Source organism: Catharus ustulatus, chromosome 26 (assembly GCF_009819885.2).
Source record: "Catharus ustulatus isolate bCatUst1 chromosome 26, bCatUst1.pri.v2, whole genome shotgun sequence".
In the NCBI taxonomy this organism is placed as follows: domain Eukaryota; kingdom Metazoa; phylum Chordata; class Aves; order Passeriformes; family Turdidae; genus Catharus; species Catharus ustulatus.
This window is the reverse complement of record NC_046246.1, coordinates 143,795-164,031: the sequence shown is the minus strand read 5'-3', so window position 1 is coordinate 164,031 and position 20,237 is coordinate 143,795. Positions and strand designations below refer to the sequence as shown.

At 54.2% G+C, this 20,237-nt stretch overlaps 2 protein-coding genes across 4 annotated transcripts; one reads left to right on the top strand and one right to left on the bottom strand.

The window, feature by feature from the left end:
• Window positions 1-69: 69 nt before the first annotated feature.
• Window positions 70-6,642, bottom strand: LOC117007442 (discoidin, CUB and LCCL domain-containing protein 1-like). Its single transcript, XM_033080633.2, is given in 14 exon segments — window positions 70-126; window positions 235-272; window positions 415-505; window positions 689-781; window positions 897-1,065; window positions 1,167-1,288; window positions 1,960-2,154; window positions 2,273-2,310; window positions 2,455-2,588; window positions 2,754-2,826; window positions 3,014-3,065; window positions 3,497-3,634; window positions 5,724-6,032; window positions 6,035-6,642. Coding segments are annotated over 14 exon segments (1,992 nt in total). The 5' UTR covers window positions 6,543-6,642; the 3' UTR covers window positions 70-94.
• Window positions 6,643-9,098: 2,456 nt separating this feature from the next.
• GMEB1 (glucocorticoid modulatory element binding protein 1) lies at window positions 9,099-20,212 on the top strand. Of its 3 annotated transcripts, none has more exons than XM_033080637.1 (10): window positions 9,099-9,154; window positions 10,502-10,662; window positions 11,595-11,677; window positions 12,621-12,745; window positions 13,543-13,646; window positions 14,064-14,218; window positions 16,105-16,233; window positions 16,935-17,072; window positions 18,116-18,238; window positions 19,339-20,212. In XM_033080637.1, exons 2-10 carry the CDS (start codon window positions 10,535-10,537, stop codon window positions 20,043-20,045), a joined length of 1,692 nt encoding a protein of 563 aa, XP_032936528.1. In that variant the 5' UTR covers window positions 9,099-9,154; window positions 10,502-10,534; the 3' UTR covers window positions 20,046-20,212. The 3 variants fall into 3 exon arrangements, with proteins under 3 accessions (XP_032936528.1, XP_032936529.1, XP_032936530.1); XM_033080638.1 differs by having other exon boundaries at window positions 9,124-9,154; window positions 10,486-10,662; XM_033080639.1 differs by lacking the exons at window positions 9,099-9,154; window positions 10,502-10,662 and adding an exon at window positions 11,768-11,888 and having other exon boundaries at window positions 11,601-11,677.
• Window positions 20,213-20,237: the final 25 nt, after the last annotated feature.

Here is a 20,237-nt window from a genome sequence, read left to right as displayed (position 1 = left end):
AAGCCAGGCTGGAGGCTGGCAGGCTTTGCAGGGAGCAGACCTGGCTTGACTGCAGCTTGGGGTACCCTGGGCAGGGAGATGAAACGCTCAGTTGTCAAAGGCTGTCACCTGGACGTGCAGATGCCCCTGGCGGGGGTGGGACAGGTCCGAGCTTGGCAGCAGCACCAGTTAAACCAGCTGCACCCCAAGGCACACAGATCCCTGATTTTGGGGAGGAGTTGTGGACCCTTTTACCTTTCGTGATCCCACACTTCAGCTCCGCTGCTGACTTCCTGCCAAGGAGAGAGGCAAGATAGGGCAAAAGGTTCCAGCTGCACCCCTTGGGATGTGGTGAGCAGCTGGATGAAGCTGCCACAATTTGGGGAGGTGATGCTGAGTTTCCCAGGGCAAAGCAGGGGACAAGACAGGACCAACCTCTTCCTGTGGCAGAGAAAAGCCAGGAGCAGGAGGCAGGAGCAGAAGAGCACAAAACCACCAATAAGCAGCATCACCAGCAGTGTGGAGCCTGGGGAGGGAGGGCAGTGTCAGCCCCCATCCCACCCCTTTGCATCCATGAGTGCCAAAAGCCCACCTGTGGCCACTAGAGGAGGAAAATCAATGTGCTCCCACAGGGGGACGAAGCCCCAATGGCACCTGGAACACCAAAAGACAATGCTACACCCCAAAGACAGCCCCCCATGGCACCCACCTGCCTTCTCTGGGTCCAGGGCGATGCCAGGTATGGGGGTGCGGCTGGCTGGGCAGCTGGTGGGTTCAAGGACCTCCTTGGGGACACTGGGCACTACAGGGCAGAGCAGGGACCATGACTGTGGGACCACCACTGGGTGTATTGGGAGGCAAAGACTCCAGGAGGATGTCTCAGACATGGGGGTGTGAACTCCTGTGCAGGGTCTCACCATAGGGCCGAGGTGCGCGGACCCGTGCCACGTGGCAGCCCACCAGAGCAACTTTCAGGGCCATGCGCTGATGCCAGCTCTGTGGCATGACACGGATGTAGCGGGCGATGATGGGGGGGATGAAGGCGTTGGAGACCTCCCCCTGGCTGTCAGCATTTCCTTCAAACACCTGGTGAAGGGTGAAGAGGGTGCCAAGAGAGTGAAGAGGTGCCAAGGGCCAAATATCCATGGGCAGGGGTCTCAGCCCCATGATGTTCTCCCCATGCCCACCTTCTCCTCCTGGCCACTGCTGCCTCTGTAGGGTCTCCAATTCTTCCCATCGCGGCTAGAGGAGACATGGTAGGATGTCACATAGTAGTCGTGCTGCTCAGAGGAGCCCTTTGTGATGATGCCTGTGAATGCAGGAGGGGGGGTCCCTGCTGTCAGTCAGGGGTTGCGGGGCTTGGGAAGGGCCACCCTGTACCCCCAGCTGGAATAAACCAAATCTCTAGGATACTCAAGACCCAGTTGGGAAAGGACTAAGAGTGCAGGATGTGTCACCCTGGCAGAGGGGAATCCTTCTGACCCTGGGAGGGGGTTTGGGTGGCAGATTCCAGTGTGGGACGCTCTGGTCTACCCCCAGGAACCGATAACCTCCAGCCCCGGCTGCCTGCCCTGCATTCTTCCCTCCTCCAGTCTCCAGCTGGACAATGTCCCCATTTTTCTAGCTGCGGTCACCAGCTGCTGGCACACAAAGGCCCCGCTTTTGGCAGGCTCAGGCTGGACAAAAGACACTCACTGGCACCAGATGCAAGAGCATAATATTAACTTGTTCGTTCCAAAAAAGGCTGCAGATGAGGGAGGCAAAGGCACAAAAGGAGGACAGGAGCAGCCAGTGGGGCTGGTGCGCTTTGCATCCCAGTTTGCACCAGTAAAACCATGGTCCAATAAACTCCAAAAAAAAGTTATGGGGGTGCAACTGCCCTGGGCAGTTTTGTGAAGATCAGTGAAGCTGGCACAGCGGGAGGACAGTGGTTAGGGGTGGCATGGCAGCTGTTGTCCCCCTCTGATGGCCAACTCTCACCTGTGACATTCCTTCGGATGCCCAGGTCCAGCTCCAGCCAGGCAGCCTCGGCATCAGGTTCGGCCGCCCAGGAGTGGCCAGTGGTGCTGAGTGCTGCCCGTTCAGCCACCCAGGCTCGGTCCTGGCCCAGCACGCCCACCTCGTGCCACCAGGATGAGGCATTGAAGGTCATCACCTCCAGGACACCATCACAGGCTGGGGACAGGAGACAGCACAGTGGGAACCCAGAAACCTCAACCAGGCATAAGGGGGTAGCACTAGGTCTGATAGCTAAAATCATGCCTTAATTTCAGGGGAAATGGGAGAAAAATACCTTTGTGAAATATGAGTCGCTTCTCGGAGAGAGATCCCCTGTGTGGAAGAAAGCAGGGGGAGCATCAGATGGGGTGAACAAACTCTAGGGTCTCTGAAACTGAGGGGTGACAGTTTCCCGGCGCCAGCGCGGGTGGGTCTCACAGCTCCATGTGGGGTGCAGTCCCAGCCATCTTCACCCACCTTTTGGAATGGAGCCCGTTGGCAAAGGCCGACTCATAGAGCGTGATCCCCTTCTCCCGGGACAGGGTGACCTGCCCGCCCAGCTCATCCGCAATCACCCCAGCATGCACGGCTGCCTTGCATAGCACTGATGTCTGCAGGGAGTGAGGAGTAAGGGCATGCCCCCACTGCAGGCCCGAGCACCCTGTGGGGCACCCCAAGGCCACACTCATCACCTCTGGGTTGCTGGGGGTGACAAGCAGTGGCCACATGAGCTGTGGGGACATCCCTGGTGGGTGCACCATGGTGCTCACACTTACATCCCGGTAGCCCTGGCTTGGGTTGCCCCAGATGTCCCCATGGATGTCTTTGCAGCCTGCAGGGCAGTACACACTGAAACACATGGTAAGGGGTGGGTCAGAGCTCCCTCCCATCCAAACCCCCTCTGCATACCTGCTCTGCTCCCCATCCTGCTGGAGCTGTACCTCAGGAGAAGGATGGGGATGAAACCAAGGGCTCATGAGGACCCCGGTGGCAGGGGACACCAAAATGGGACCATTTCCCACTCCCAGCCACTCACCTGACATGCTCCTGGGTGTAGTGGGTGCCTCGAACCAGGCAGGAGACCAGGTCTGCAAGGCAGGGACACCCCGGGGTGAGGGACCCCCACCTGCCCCACAACACACACCCACTTCTGCCCCAGGGCACCCCATTCCCCTTCCCAACGAAACCCTGCTCCTTATTTGGGTTCTGCCCTTCATGCCCCTATGTCTGGAGGGGCAGGAAGGGATGGCCCCTTGGCCACTGGCTCCATGGCACAATCGATGGTGTCTGTGGCTGTGCCTGATACAGGGGTGCCACCTGACTTGGGGCTTCAGGGTTCTTGAAGGGGTTGTGGCTGGCTGTATTGCCTGGGGGTCTCCCACTTGCCCCCAGTTAGGGAGAACATGGGTGTTCAGGCAACGGGAACTCATCCTGGGGTCAGCAAGGAGCTCTCTTCATGCCCCTGCACGGGCTGAATCCCAGGGGGGTCTCTGCATCCCAGGGTATGCTGCCCTCATACCTGGGTGCTGCGAGGTTGCATAGGACAGGAGGAGGCCTCGTCCCGAACGGTGGCTGGTGCTGTTGAACAGGACGGTCACAGTGCTGGAGTTTGTCACCAGGAGTGGGGCAGAAGGGATGGAGTTCCTGCAGTAGGGCCCTGCCAGCATGGATGGCACCATGGAGAGGATTTGGGGTAACTGGGGACATGCTTGAGCACCTGGACCCCAGGACTTCATCTCCCCCGGCTTGGCCCTTGCCAAGGCCAGGGGGGCTCAAGCATTTGGGCTGTGCTCAGGGTGGTCCCAGAGTTGTTCCACATCCAGGGTGTCCCATCCCCAAGGAGTCCCAGCACCAGGGTGCTGAAGGGTGGTCCCATGCAGCATGGCCCCATGCCAGGCTGGTCCCATCCTGAGGATGGTCCCATGTTCCAGGATGGTCCCACACCAGGACAACCTCATGACAGGTGGTCCCATGCCCAGGCTAGTCCCAGCCCCAGGGTGGCCCCATTGCCCTCATCAGATACCTGCCACCACATGCCCCACTGCAGAGACTGGTACATGCAGCATCACCCCATGGGACCCCAAAATGGGAGCTCTGTCCTAGTCTCCTCCCCACATCCTCTTTCACAGGTGCTGCTGAAGCTGCCTCCTAAATTGCCTCCTCCCTCCATTTAATCCACAATTATTTGCAATTCCATCTCCCTGATTAAAACTTTGGCTTAGCAGGCAGGCAGATTCCTTAGGGACATTTCTGGTCCCAAATGGGGACAGAAGGTGGCTCCAATTCCTGGACTACCATCACTCCCTGTCCCCCACATTGCTCTGGTCTGTATCATGCCCAACACCAGGGCCACTGGGCACTCAGAGATGTTTTGAGCAAATGCCATCGTTGTCCTAGGGACAGGAAACTGTGTCCTGGGGCTGCTGGTGACAACTCCCCCTGTGCCTTAGTTTCCCTACCCTGACCCACATCCTCATCCTGCCTGGGTCATATTGAACTGGGAGGTTAACCCCACGGGACGTGGGACACATGTGCATGCAGAGATGTCACATACGTGACAGAATGGAGGTCTGCGTGATATGCAGATGAGATGTAGATGTAGATGACTCACATGCAGATTTCCCTTTCACCAGTTGCCAGATGCCAGTGCTGCCCTGGGTCAGTGGTGTAACCTCTGTACGGATCTTTGTTATAATCTGGGAGCTGAGAGCCCCTCAGCTGAGCCCCAGAGGCTGCCACCCCCATGGGGACCCTGCCACATTCTAGCAGAATCAGGCCAGGGGCCAGACACCAGCTCTGAGTCAGCAGGAAGGAACCCACAGTCTCTGTCTGCTCCAGTTGCTTCCTGAAAAACATCTGGGACTTCTCAAGGGCCAGCGTCAGCCGCAGGAGGGGGAGTGGGACCCAAGCTCTGTATCACACTGGCATGGCCCTGGTGACATGAGTGTGGGTGCCTGGCCAGCTCCCCCAAGAGCATCAGCTGGCGGTGCCCCGTGCTTTCCCACATTGCAGTGCCTCAGCCTGGGGCCAGGATGTCTCTTAGCTTTGGGGACAATTATGTCCCAGACGCCACAGCAGAGGGGATGGGGAGCAGGGATCCTGCGTGCTGTCACCCCTCTGGGGACCAGCCCAGAAAGGGTGAAAGCCCTGAAGAACAGAGAAAGCTCCCAGTCCCATGGATCCAAGCCAGCTCCTTTACATCCTGCGTTACTTATCGCATCTCCTGTCCAGCCCCTGCCCCTCACCAGGGCTGCTCCTCCATCCCACCCCATCACATGGTGCTTCCCCCCACCCCGATGATGTTTTCTTCAGCACTCATCATGTTCCCAGTGCTTGCCAAATCCCTCCAAGATCATTAAATCTGTCTGGGAAAATCCTGGAAGCATTTGGGCAGCAGCTGGGCTGACAAATTAATTATTCAGTGGCTGCATCTGGTCCCAGCTGGGCAGTTCCCTCCCCAAGCTTGGCAATAATTATCTCCTTGGGTACCCCCACTCCTCAGGTATCCCCATCCTTGGATATTTCTCTTTTTTGGAAAACCCACTCGTCAAATATTGGGTACCACTCATCCTCCAATATTCCCCTCCTTGGAAACCCCCCTCCTTGAATATCCCCTTCCTTGGATACTGCCCCACTTGGTTACCCCCTCCTTAGATATTCTCCCTCCCCATGATGAAATTCCTGATAATCTCCCTATCTACAACATTGCATCACCCCTGCCTCAGTTCTCCCAGGACCCCCCTTACCATAGGCAGTGCCGGTCTGGGGGTCAGTGAGCAACAAGGAGCTGAGGGCACAGTGCTCGGAGGGCTCCAGATCCACATCCCCGAATGCCAGGAGTAGAGATGTGCCTGGGGGGGCTTGGAGCCGCCAGCAGCACATGGTGTTGTTGGGATACGTGCCTGGGTAGTTCTTGGAGCTCAGGGTGCCACTGTGGGGTGTCAGCAGTGTGTGGCCACAGCCATTTCCTGCAGACATCGGGGAGAGGGCTCAGACAGGGCTTAACTTCCCTGCCTCAGTTTCCCCCCTTGGTGAGGCTCTCAAAATGATCCCTGGGCACCTGGAGCCTCTTCAAATGTTTTCCTCATCCAAAGCATCATTTTCTGGCGGCTTTTCTGAATGCTCCTGGCACTGGGAACTGTCCACAGGGGAATCCAGGGATGAAGCTGCCATAGTTTCCCCCACAGCCACCCAGCACACTCCTCTACCTCCAGCTCCTCCACATCCCCTGGTCCAGGAGAACCCCAATTTGGGGGGGATATAAAAGGATTCGGGGAGAGAATAACCCCACTCCATGGGGCTGTACAGCACTGGGCAGTCCCCAGGACCCCCTGACTGCAGCCTTGATCTTGAGGATAACCTTGGGCAGCTGCATCCCCATTGCCTCCTTTCCAGAGTGATGCCAGACCCACCACAAAAGGGGCTCTTCTCTGGGCTCCTTGCCTCTGGGCTAGAGGGAATATCCTGGAAATAAGCTGAAAGCACCCAGCGTTGAGACCGGGATGGAATTTTGGGGCAGGACTGGGGTGCAGGGAAATGGGGGAAGCACCACTCAGCTCCACCATGTGGGCCGGGCGTTTGTAGGGGTCCAGTGCTCAACACCTCCTCCCCACATCCCCCAAAAGCTCCTGCCAAGCATCATCCTGGCACAGCCTGAAAGAAAAGGGATGGTGGGCATAGATTTCCCCAGCCTTGGCTCCCCTCGCTGTCGCTGGGAGACGACACAAAGCGCCAGCAAGGGAAAATCCTGCAAGGGATTAAAAAGAGGGGGGTTGGAGGTGAAAGGTGCCAGCCTCCCCACAGAGCCCCCTCCTCCCCAGCCTGTGGGAAAGGCATCCAAATTGGAGGGAAGGTTTATCCTGTGGGACTAGGAAAAATCACTAACTTTACCCCTTTTTGGGCAGTGTCCGCTGACAGAGCGGAACTGGGAAGGATCAGGCCCTCCAAGTGTGGGGACTGAGGAGGCAGTGGAGACCCCAGGGCTGCCAAGACAATAGCTCCCAGAAGGGGTGCTCTGCTGGGGGAGAGAAATTTAGGGTATTTCAGGGGAGCTTCTAGCACAGAAAGTGAAAGCCATTGGGATCTGCATGGAAAACCCTCTATGGCTAGGACAGCTGGACACGTGAAGCCAACTGGGGGGTCTTGGATGGATCCCCCCAGCTCCATATGCATACTGGTGGTGCAGAGGAGCTGTGGGGACCCATTCCACAAAAAACTCATCCAAGGAAAGGAAATCTTTGTTAAAAACATCCTGAGTGTGACCAGCGTGTGCCGGGAGAGAATGCCAGAGACAAACCGAGAGCTGCAGGCACTCCTGAGAATTTGGTTCCAAAGATGCTACTGAGGGGCCAGGAATAGCCAAGACAGAGCTACAGGGGACTTGCCCCCAGCCACGGAAACTTTACTCCCCTCCCAAAAAATGTGAAAACTGGATTTCCGGTGGGTGAGGGTGAACTCACAGCCAGGCCCTGCTGGGGCCATTCCTGCCAGGGATTTGTTTGTTTTCTCACAGGATGCAAGAAAGACACAACAGGGTAATGCTCCGATAAAAGCCCAGCACACTCCTGCCTCTATCATGCTGTTGGCCCCGGGTAAGCTTCCCCCGCGTCCACCAGCGGATTTGGGATCCTGTGGAAACCTATTGCATGACGTGCCCCAAGTCACACTTGGGGAACGTAGTGGATTCTGCCTCCAGTGATCCCAGTGTCCCCGTGCTTCAATTTCCCCTCGAGGAGAATAATGCTTTGGGTGACCCGTCGGTGTTTCCTTGCTCTTGGATGAGCTGGGGACAAGTGACACCGGGATACACAAACTTTGGGATCACGTTTGGGTGAACATTCCCTGCGGGTCGTCCTGGACCCCGCGGCTACAAATACCCCCGGGAGTATGCCGGGCTCCGCGGCATTCCCGGGATGGAGCCCACTGCCCGGCTCTCCTGGCTCTTCATGTAAAATCCACCGATCCTCTTAATCCGTGGATTAGGGATTCCCCGGGAAAGCCCCGCAGGCGGGATGGAGCCGAACGCAGAACTCTCGGGACCCCCGGGGTAGTCGCCACCGGGGACAGGGACATAGAGAACTGGGGTGGCCGCGGAGAGAATGGGCGGGTGCAGGACCGGCGTGATGCGGTGGGGCAGGAACAGAGCTTGTCCCGTCCAGTACCGGAGCAGAGGGATACTGGGGACCCCGTCCCTGACCAGTACCAGGACAGACGCACGGCGGAGACTCCGTCCAGTCCGGTACTGGGACAGAGGCATAGCAGACATCTCGTTCCGGAAAGGAACCGGGGCAGGCGCACCACGACGACCCTGTCCTAGTGTGGTCCGGTCTGGACACAGCGGGGAACCGTTCCCAGGAGCCCATCCTGGTTCGATCCCGGTCCAGACACAGTGACGAACCCGTCCCGAGGCAGAGGCGAGCCGGTCCGGTCCCCTTCCCAGTCCCCATCCCGCACCAAGTCCCGGTCCCATCCCGGCGAACGAAGAGGAAGCTCCGGGGGTACCAGTGGGACTCCCGGTGCCGCGTCCCGGTGTGGGATGTCCCGCCGCCGGTGCTCCGCAATCAGCACTCACCGTCCTGTGCGCCGGCCGAGCGCAGCCCCAGAGGGCCGAGCAGGAGGCAGCGGCGGACCAACGCCAACACCAGCGCCCCCGGGGCCGCCCTCCCGCCCGCCCGCATCCTCCTCCCGCCGCCGCCGTCCCGGTCCCGCCGTGGCTCCGCAGCGCTGTCGCCCCGGCCCCGCCTCCCTCCGCCTTGCCGCGCCCATTGGCTGTCACCGCCCGGCCCCGCGTCACCATTGGTCTGCCTCGTCGTCACTCGACCAGTCCGCGCGGCGGGGACAGTGGGGGATTCGGCGGGCCGGCCGTGGGAGGTCCCGGTGGTCCCGCCGGGGTTGGCTTAGGGCGGGAGAACCCCGAACGCGACACCTCCGCCGGCAGCTCGTGTCTTGGGCTGGCGGGTGACGCCGCGAAGGCGATACTGCCGGCGGCCACTAGGGAGCAGCACAGCGCCGCGTGCTTCACCGGTCGGCCCCTTTAAGGCAGGCGGCGGCCGGAAGTGCTGGCGGCCGAGGCCGCGGCAGGCACTGCGCATGCGTTACTGCTGCCCGGCCCGCCCCTCCCCCCCCCATCCCCCCGTTCCCCCGTCCCACAGCCCCCGGTCTCGGCCGCTCGCCGACGGTAAGGCCAAGCCGGCGCCGCGCTACGGGGGCCGGGAGGGGCCATGCGGCACGAAGGGGCGGGGCGGGAGGGGGCCTGGCCCCGTCAAGAGGGGAGGGAGGGGTCGCCGCCGTACGTGCCGCCGCCGCTGCCGCGAGGGCGGGCGTCGCGCGCGCGCCGCTCGGGGGGGTGGGGGGGGGGGGCAGTAGGGGGTTAGCCAGCGCCGTGGGGAGGGGGGCCGAGGCCACGCCCCCTCCCCCGGCCAGGCCACGCCCCTTCGCCGCCGTGCGCGCCGCGGGGTGGCCCCGCGGGTCCCCTCTCACGTGACCTCTCGACCCCAGCGCGGGGGGGGCGGCGACCCCCAAACTGCAGCCCGGACACCCCACGGGGGCCGGGGGGTTCCCCTTTGTAGCCCCCACCTCCTCACTTAAGGCCTCCACGCGATCGCCGTCGCCCTTTGTTCGTGTCCTATTGACCACCCTCGCACCAGATATCCTCGGAAAGCCCCCCCATCTCTCGAGGGGTCCCGGGTGGGTCTGTCTGTCCCCCGGAGCGGGATGACGTGCGGAGACCCGGGAGAGTCTCATGCCTGGAGCCGGGTGGGCGCGTGGCCCCTGTGCCGGCGGCTCCTCAGGTTTGTCCTGGTGTGTCCCGACCAGGGGATACCGAGCTCCCCGTCAACCGTCAGGAGATCCTGATCTGAAGTCTCTGAGATTTAGATGGAATATTGAGAAGAAGTTCTTCCCTGTGAGGGTGATGCGGCCCTGGCACAGGTTGCCCAGAGAAGCTGTGGCTGCTCCATCACTGGAAGTGTCCAAGGCCAGGCTGAATGGGGCTTGGAGCAACCTGATCTAGTGGAAGGTGTCCCTGTGCATGGCAGATGAGCTTTCAGGTTTCTTCTCACTTGAACCATTACATGATTCTGAGTCTGGCTTTCCCAGCAGCTTGTAGACCCCAGGCTTGCAGGGATGACCTCCAGCCCCACACTATAACAAAACCACCTCAGTGCTCGTGCACAACCGTAGGTACATCCCTTGGGATGTGCAGCTTCTCTGGGATCCCCTGTCCTGTGGTAGCACCGCAGCTTGACACCAGCTTCTTCTGGGAAGGATCATTCACAAGCATGTTCCTGGTAGTGAGGGATCAGAGTATGCCAGGGGTGGCTGGAAGCACTGCTGGCCAGGGGCAGTGGGAGAGGTTCTATGTTGGAAACACACTCTTGCCAAAACCCACCCGTGTGCATTTGTTACTTGGTGGAAGGTTGAGGGGTTCAGAGCTGGAGAGAGCTGCTGGCTCGGGAAGTTATGAGTGGGATGACACTAGGGGGATCTGCCTCTGGGATCTGTTCCCAGCTCTCGTGATCCACAGGGAGGAGAAAACCTTGCTGGGTTCATGTGAGAGATGGCGAATGCCGAGGTGAGCGTCCCTGTGGGTGATGTGGTGGTTGTACCAAGTGACGGGAATGAAGGGGAGAACCCGGAGGATACCAAAACCCAAGTGATCTTGCAGCTCCAGCCGGTGCAGCAAGGGTGAGTAGGATGGTACTGGTGTGACTGGGAGGTGCAAGGTGGGATAGGGGGAAGCCCTGTGGGTTTTCATGGTGCAGGGACAGAGTATCACTGTGAGAGACACTGTGTTTTCCAGGTCTGCATTGGTTTTGTGCCACACAGGGGAGAGAGTAAATATCACAGATTGAATCTTTTCTCTGTGTGGCTGTCACAGGGCCTCCAAGGGCTGAAATTGTCCTGCAAGGCTGTGTCAGTGCTCCCACATTGTGGAAGCAGTGCTGTCCCAGTCTCTCTCTTCCTTCTCCAGCCCCAGAGTTGGTTTTTGCCACACTGCAGCTGCTGGATGCAGTGGTCTGTGTGTTCAGACCTTCATGTGCCTCTGCCAGCTCTCCCCTAAAATAATCCTCTTCTAAAATAAAGTGGGGCTGGGATGTGGAGAGAATTTTGTAGCTCTCTAGCAACTGTTGCAGAGAGTGGTTTTATCTTCACTCTGGATCAATCAGGGGAAAAACTGGCTCTAGTTTGATAATATTTGCAGGGCAGGGTGTCTATGGGCCTGGCAGTGACTTCCCTTTGAGGTCATCTGTGCTGCAGTGTCACACAGGGCTGGAAGGGAAATCCTGGAACACTAGGCTCTGCTTCCTGCTGTCGAGGGTGACAGAAAGCAGAGGAAAAGGCACAGAGAAGCCTACAGAGCTGCCTCAGTAGCACTGGCAGAGTGGAGGGTGACATGACAGCACTGGGAATTCCTCTATGTGTGTCAGCCCTTGGGATTACTAGTGTTTTGTTTTATTAGTGTTCGCCAAAAAATTCCTGGTGATTAAAGTGTAGCAGACAAAATGTCCCTTGAGGAGAGGCAAAAAGAAATGTACTGAATTTTTTAACCCTCTGCTGTGAATCCCAATTTCCCATGATTTATATCGTTTGTTTATGGATGGCCACTTTCACCACAGGATTTACCAAGAGGGCTCTGAGGCCAGCGCTGCTGTGGTGGCCGTGGAAACCCACACCATCCACAAGCTGGAAGAAGGGATTGGTGAGTTCCCACTTGATGTGGATGAATCCCCTCCTGTGCAGGGCTGGTGTCTCCAGTTCGCTGGGCTTCCTTCTGGCTCTGCCCCTGCAGATGCTGATTCCCAGGCATGGATGTGGGTACAGGGGCTGGGCATACTCTGGAATAAGAGTCTGCTGTTACTGCTTGGTCTCAAAGTCCTGGAAGTGAGATCCTGGCTCTCCTGCAATGAATGGTAAGGGCTCCCATGGGGTCCAGGGGAGCCGGGATGTCACCCTAGTCCTGGTTTGCAGACGCTAGCAGCAGGAATGATAGTGATGAGAACGTGGTGGCTGAAGCAACAGGCTTTGGTTGTGGGGTCTTTGCTGAACCAACCATCCAATGGTTTGGATTAGATGTTCATAAGAACCAAGCAGGTTGGCTCCAAGTGTTCTCTGCCATCCTAAGCAGTGTGTGGGAAAAGGCTCCTGTCACTGGGTGCTGTCACTAGATCTTCACTAGAGTTCTGCTCCTGTGTGGGTATGGGTCTTTTGGCAGGATTAGCAGAAACTCTGCACATGAAGAGAATATATTACCAGTAAATATGTGATATCGTTGCTAAAGAGATACCAGAGCTGCAAGAATCTGAGAGATATCTGCGCTTCAAATTTTAAATCATTTTGTTGCCACTAAAAATGTTCTTGTTGACACCTCCACCCTTACAGATGTGTTGGATTTCTGATCTCATGTTTCCTTATAGATGAGCTTCATTTGGAGCATTGTTATACCAAAAAGCAGATGCCAGTTGCTGTAGAATTAATCTGAACTAACTCTGAAAAGATGAAGAGAGGACTGATCCTGAACTGGGATCTGCCCTTTTTTTGGTTTCTCAAATGCAGGTCTCACAACCTATGAGCTTCCAGCTCCCACCTTGTGGGATTGGAGCCTCTTGGGTGCAAAGTTTTATTTTGAGCCGTTCTTCCCTCAGACCCCAGCACCCTTGAAACGAGTGAGGAAATTGAGATTGCCTATCCCATCACCTGTGGGGAGAGCAAAGCCATCCTTCTCTGGAAGAAGTTTGTTTGTCCAGGAATTAATGTCAAGTGTGTGAAGGTAAGAAAGAAACTCCCAGTGGATTCCTTCTCTGCTCTTCAGGTGTGCTGGTTGGCCTCCACAGGAATTCCTTCATTTTTGTGTTTCATCCTGAGTCGTTGGATTGTTGGTGCTAAAGTTGTTTTTTATGGGGAGAAATATGGAAAGAGTTGATTAAGGACAGAAGGTTATCACCCACTTCATATTTCAGTTTTGTCAGGCCTTGAGGAGGAACTGAAGGCAGGCAGGAGATGTGTGTTGAGATCTGGCAGAGCTTGGCTTCCTCCCTTTTCCTTGGTGTCCTGGTATTCCACTCCTGTCACTTCCTTGGCGAGCAAGTTGCATTGAGAAGGGAAATCTTGGTGTTAGCTTTTCCCACCTGAGAGCATGGCAGTGTGACAACTAAGCCCCTCGTTCTGCCCCTCAGCAGAAACTACTTGAGTCACTAAAGCAGGGCAGAACAGATGCCCAAGGGAATACCTGTGTCTGCTGGATGCTCTGGGCCATTGGATGTAACAGAAACCTCCTGTAATGATCTCCAGAACATGTTAATAGGAGATGATTTGGTTCATATAAAGCCTTTAGGGCTGTTCTTGATTAGGGCTGTGAATGCCCGTGGTTCGCAGGTCGTCCCTACAGACATGCTTTCTGGAGCTGTGAACATTGCTGTGCCCGGGGCATCTGGGAGCTGGGAGGGATCTGAGAAGTAGTTCTTCTCTCTGTATGGAAGTGGGGGCGCAGATGAGCTGTGTCAGATGTCCCAATCCTCCCAAGTGATATTACCCTGATTGCTGAGCCTTTGCTTGTCTCTTTGCCAGTTCAATGACCAACTGATTAGCCCAAAGCACTTTGTTCACTTGGCTGGGAAGTCTACCCTGAAGGATTGGAAGAGAGCCATTCGCCTTGGAGGAATCATGCTAAGGTATTTGACCCTGTCCAGCTTCAGGGCTCCACCCCTGAAGCTTCAGGACTCCCAGCAGGCATTTTGTCTGCTTACCAGTCCCTAGGAGGCCTCTTGGAGGCCCACAGTACCTGGTCAGCAGTCTGCAGAGATCACAGCCTCATGATGAGAGGGTCAGGATCCCTCACCCCTGACAGAAGTGGCATCACCTGGGGAACCTGGGGTGGAACAGAACTGAAACTCTCTATGTGAAGCTAGGGTATCCTGTGTTTGCCATTTGAAAGCCTTGCAGGAGAATTTTGGGTGCAGAGTGTGTGACCCTGGGATCTCCCTTTCTCTTTCCTTCCCATGGCCATAGCATTCCCAGGTGGAATACTCCCTTTTGTCTCTAGGCTGAGATTTGAGCTGAGCCTGATTCTATCCCCACTCCCTGCACAGGAAGATGATGGATTCGGGGCAAATTGACTTCTACCAACATGACAAAGTTTGCACCAACACCTGTCGAAGCACCAAGTTTGATCTCCTGATTAGCAGCGCCAGAGCACCAGTGCCAGGGCAGCAGAGTGTGGTGCAGACTCCAACCTCAGCTGATGGTAGGAAACCAGTTACCAGTGCCATGGGAATTTCCCTCTGATGCTCTTCTCCCTTCTACACCCACTTTACACCTTCTCTCTGGGCACATGAGGGCAGTCCCACCAGGAGATTGCTGTGGTTTCTGGGAAGGAAACTGCTTCTTTTGTCTGTCTGGAGAAGTCTTGGCACAATCTGTCGGGACTGGGAAGGCTGGAAAACAGCTGGCATCAAGCAGCTGCTTTCCAGAGAGACAGCCTTCATAGCCAGGAGAAGGATTGAGAGCTTTGCAGGGATCCTTGTTCTGGGATCATCATGTGAGCAAACACCTGCACAGCATTTCCCAATATATTTTCTGTTTGGGAGTCTGTTTTAAAGGCATTAATTGGTTTCAGGAGTGAATTTAGAAATGTTGACCTCCTTCAGAACATCCATGAAAAGGCTGTGGTAGCTTGGACATGATTGTCATTCCAACTGCAAGTTCTCAGTGATCCTCTGCTCCAGAGCAGAAATTGATCTCTTTGCTGAGGTTAAGGGAGAAAACTATTCCCAACTGTACCACATCGTTAAGCTGGGTGGGTTACATTTCTCTGAGCCCCCTGGGTGGGTGACTGTCGGGTTGTTGTTGTTTTCTTCAAAGAGCCAAGCAGTTATTGGTTGCTATGAAGTTGTTTATTGTAAAGGCATATCAGTCTCCAAAGGCAAAGAGTCACTAGCATTAAAGTCCATGCTACAAGTTTTCAGCAAAGAGTTCTAAATAGAAGTGAAGTCCCAATTAGAAGTAGAAGCTGCTCATGTCGAGTTCTCGGGAAGGCCGATGCTGCTGCACAGCTCCTCTCTTCTGGGCAAGGATGATAGCAGTGAGGGGAGAGAAGAAAGAGAGAGCAAGAGCTATCAAGTCTCTCCTCAGTGCATAGATTCTTATACACAAATTACCCAATAAACTAAAAACACTAACTCGAACCATGTCTTCTTAACCTATTAGAATTCTAGTTTCTTAGCATGCCAGGTTACATATAAACTACGCATATAGTCTATTTTGTACTATCTAAAAAATGTAAGCAGTATTCTTACTGTAGTTTTATTATGTCTAAAACTATGTTCCTGGAGCCTCTATGGAAACTTATTTTCAACACTAGTATCTAGGACTATGTTTTTTAGCCTTCACTGGAACTCGCACTTCTACACTGGTATCTAAGACCTTCACTCTCTAAAGCACTTAAAACTTATTCTTACTTTCTTACTTACTTGCTTATTCTAAAACTTAAACTTACAGCTCTACTTTATGTGTGAGTGGCTTAATATACTCCAATCCATCCAAAGGTTTTAATTCAATCCCTGCACTCTGATTTCTTTCTGAAGAATTCAGAGAGACTTTTGATTTACACACTCCAACAGGTGCCATGGCAGAGTTGTCCATAGGCTAAGGAGAATCTCTTGGAAAGCACAACAGCCAACTTAGAGTGGCTGCACACTGGTTTAGTACTAAATTTGGTACTCAGAATTGCATTGGATCCATTTCCGTTCTGTAAACCAGTTGGGAACCCCAGCTCCATTTTGTGAGGGATTAGGGGTGAAGAGCTTCCTGTGGATGATGCAAGGGGAGAAGGGTGGCTGGGCTGAGCCTTATTTATTCCCTTATTTATTCTGATCCCTTTCTGCTCCCATGAGCTGGGACTCCACTGTGCAAGGCACATGGTTTTCCCTCTGGAAGCCCCAGAGGTTTTCACAGTCACAAGTCCAATGAGAAGCAGCAATATTTGCTTTTAACTGGATTGGTTGAAAGAAGCCAAGCACAAACTTGACCTGAAACAAAACACAAACCTGAATGAAAGAGAGCCTGGGGAGGGCTGAGGGGTTGGGAAGCAAAACAGGGATTCAGAGGGAGCTGATGGGGGCTTTCTGCCAGGGAGTATCACCCAGATCGCGCTGTCAGAGGAGAGTATGGAGGAGGGGATCGAGTGGAACTCGGCTCTGACAGCTGCTGTCACCATGGCCACTGAGGAAGGCATGAAAAAGGATACAGATGAGATCTCAGGTAAGCTCAGGCTGCTTGTTGGGTTTTCTTCCCCTCTCCTTCCCTGTTACATTTTGGAAACCTAAATCTTACAAATAAGTAAAGTTTGAGCAATGATAAAGCTATCCCCCAGCCCCTTGGATCTCCAGCATTACACAGGCATCCAGGCTTTCTGCCAATGGAGCTCCTCACCACTGTAGATCTTTGGCCCTGGGCTTGTGGCTGATAGATGATCCCTCAGACTGGATGTTACTGGTTACAGTGAGGGGCTTTTCTGTTCTATTCCAAGGATGTGAAATACATCTGCCAGGCTGGAACAAACGAAGAGCAGAGTCATGTTTGTTCCCTGTCAACTCTCTGTTCTGTGTCTCTCTGGCCTTGCATTCCCTTGTTGTATCAGTATGAAAGCTTAGCTGGAATTTCCTCAAATTATGATTTTAAGCTCTGCACCTTGTAAAAATGCAAAATGTTGCTTTGGAAGTAATGGACTTGCTAAAAAGCCTGTTCCTGATTTGCTGCCTGAGTCCATTTGCTTGGTTTGGGGTTGGTTATTTTTTTCACATGTCCTGTCCACCCCAGAAGCCAAACTACCTTGCAAAGGTAGTCACCTTGAAAAGATACACTTCTCTGAGAGGTTTAAAGTGGCCCTGTGGAAAAGGCCCTGTGGAAAAAATGCCAAATGCTTGTACATGTTGACTTCTTTTCCTTCTCTTTTGTGCCAGAGGATACGCTTATGTTCTGGAAAGGAATAGCTGACGTGGGGCTGATGGAAGAGGTGGTGTGCAACATCCAGAAGGAGATAGAAGAAGTCCTAAGAGGTGTGCAGCAGCGATTGGGGCAGTCTCCCTTCCAGATAACAGGTAGGTTGTGAGGAAGAAGCCTCTAAAGGGAAGTTGCAGGCAAAAAAAACAGGGCTAAGGGTCCATTCCACCACGTGAAGCTGGTGAGTCAGGTTGGGGAGCGAGTTCCCACTCATTAGCTGAGTTGTGGGAGCACAGTCTGTGTGCTCAGCCTGCCCAGCTGTGAAGTACCTTTGCTTCAAAGCACAAGAACACACCATTCTATCCTTTTCCCTGAGCAAAGTGACCCTGGCAGCTTGCTGGGACCATCAAATGACTGTCCACAGCTCCCAGCCCTCATGGAAGCATTCCCAGAGTCACTTGGACTGGAGTTACTCAAACATTTCTTTGTGACACTGCAGGCTTAAACTGGTCCTGCCCCCTCACATCTCGTTCTGTTTTCACTGGTGCCAGAAAACCTGTTTTGGGGGCTGAACCAGATGAGGGAAATGATCTGGGTTAAAAATAACTTCCCCCTGCCCCCCTTTTTAGGGTTATTTTTAAATTGGATCAGCTCCCTAATCTGTTTTGGCATGTGCCCCTGTGAACACCTCTTATCGATGCGCTTCCTGAGAGAACATCCATGTAGCCACAAACTTCATTTTATCCAGGATAGCTTTTTAAAATTTTCTAATTTAACTTTGGGCTGGCACATCTTTGTGTCTGGTAGGTGTCAGTTTTTGGGAACTGCGAATGATTGAAGTTGTGGATTATAATAGACATTTTGCACAGCTTTCAGTGGAGCTTGGCATGTTAATGACATTGTCAGCAGCATGGGGTGATGATTTGTAGGTGGAGAGCTCTTTGTATCTCTGTGATTGCAAGTTACACTTTCACTTGCATCAATTGGAGCTGCTTGAGTGACACAGCTCTGTCCAATCTGCTTTATCATGTGAATGGGATTATTTAATCCTGGGATGTCAGAAGGATGAGGGAGATGGGTTTTCCTTTTTCAGCTGGCTTTTGTGAAGGAACAGAAAGTTTTAAAAAGCAGAAAATTTTTGGTGTAACAGGAGCATCTTTTGAGTGCCCAAGTCTTAATGTCCCTGTGCCTTTCCTTGGAGATGCTGCAGTCCTGAACAATGTTGCCCATACATTTGGCTTAATGGACACAATCAAGAAGGTACTGGACAACAGGAAAAACCAGACAGAGCAAGGAGAGGAGCAGTTTCTTTACACACTGGCAGGTAAAGTGCCTAATAAGGGTTCACCTCCTGCTGCTGCTCTTGGGAATGGACATGACTTTCCTTCCACACAACCCCAGCGAATTATGGTTAGTGTTCAGTACAGGCTACCCCAAAACATCCATCATAAAATATTCAGTACAGGCATCCCAGTCTCTTTCTGTCCAAGGCCTTGAATAGAATTTCCTCTCTCCCCTGTCTCATACAGAGCAGTTGCTTGGGACATTGGACAGCCCATAGTCTGTGCCCTTTGCTGCAGTTAGGGTGCTGCGGGCATGAGTCCAGTTCCTTAGGATTAGGGATAGGACCTGCCCGCTCAGCGCTGTGGCATGGTCACCTGAGCCATGGACAGTATTGTGCTGTACCCAAGCTAATATGCCTCTCTGAGTATGGCATGCTGAGCTTCTGCTTGTCTTGGCTGTCAGGGCTATCTGCTTGTCTTGTGGTGTTATTGGGTGTTCTGCTCAGCTTCCCCTGAGCTGACCTGGGGACTGACACTGATTGACCTGGGATCCCCAGAGCTCCTCACTGGATGTGTCTCCCTCCTCCCCATGTCCTGTAGGGTCTGTTGTTATCTGAGATGTCCTAGTTCCCTACTGCCCTGGATAAATGAGGCTACTGTGCTACTTCTGGCTGCCAATGTTCTCAGTGACAAGGGCTGAGGGGGATGTTTCATTGACCCAGGCATCCTGCTCGGTGTCCCCAGTGCAGGTGGTTGGCTCATGGGGAGGTGACCCAGCCAAGCTCAGGAAGCAATTCCAACTGCCTGGGGGGATTTATCCACTCTCCCTTGCAGGTGGGTTTAGCTTGTGGGGAGCAGAAATGTCCATCTCCTTGTCAGTAGGAGTAGCCAACAAGTATGGAATGTTACCTGTGTCTTACCCGAGTGCTGGCAGGTGGAACACTGACAGGTTTATGTGGGTGGCAAGAGAACCTACCCTTTTCCTTTAGTGCCATTTGATCTTGGAGGAGAAACCAAGATCGGGCTCACTGGATGGCTGGGTGACCACCTGTCACATACCTGGGCGTGATGGTTGTTTCTGGAGCCCCAGGAGTTCCTATGTACCTTGGCATGGTATGTTGCTCAACCATTCCTTTTGCAGACCTGGAGCGGCAGCTGGAAGAACAGAAGAAACTTGCCAGGGACCAGAAGGCCAAGTCCCAAACCATCCAGAATGTGGTGCTGATGCCCATGAGCGCTCCCAAGCCCCCCAAGAGACCCCGTCTGCAGCGCCCAGCCTCTGCCACCATCCTCAGCCCCTCCACTCCTATCCAGCAGCCTCAGTTCACTGTCATCTCCCCTATCGCCATCACGCCTGTTGGGCAACAGTTCTCTGTGGGCAACATCCCAGTGGCAACCCTCAGCCAAGGCTCCAGCCCGGTAACTGTTCATACTTTGCCATCTGGCTCCCAGCTCTTCCGATATGCCACCGTGGTTTCATCCTCCAAGACCAGTTCTTCGGACACTGTCACCCTGCACCCATCCTCCAGCCTGGCACTGCTGAGCTCAGCAGCCATGCAGGAGAGCGGGGCCCTGGCCAACATGGCAGCCGTGGTCAACCCTGTGGAACTGGTGGCCATGGAGTCTGGCATCACTTCCACCATCCAAGCTGTGGAAGGCACCTCGGACGATGGGCAGACTATCATAGAGATTGATCCGGCACCAGATCCTGAGGCAGACACAGACGAATCAGAGGGCAAAGCTGTGATCCTGGAGACAGAGCTGAGGACTGAGGAGAAAGTGGTGGGGAATGTGGAAGACCATCAGCACCAGATCCATAATGTGGAGATTGTGGTCTTGGAAGACTAGTGGGGAAAGCAAGCATCAGTTAGGGGAAGAGTTGGGAATTTGTTTTATTTCAGACTTTTTTGTTAAGCATCTTTTCCAGCCACCCCATTTGTTACCATGGATATTTTCATTGTACTGTATATTTTTATATATATATATTAATATATATATATATATATTTATATATATATATGTGTGTGTAAAATTTTGTTT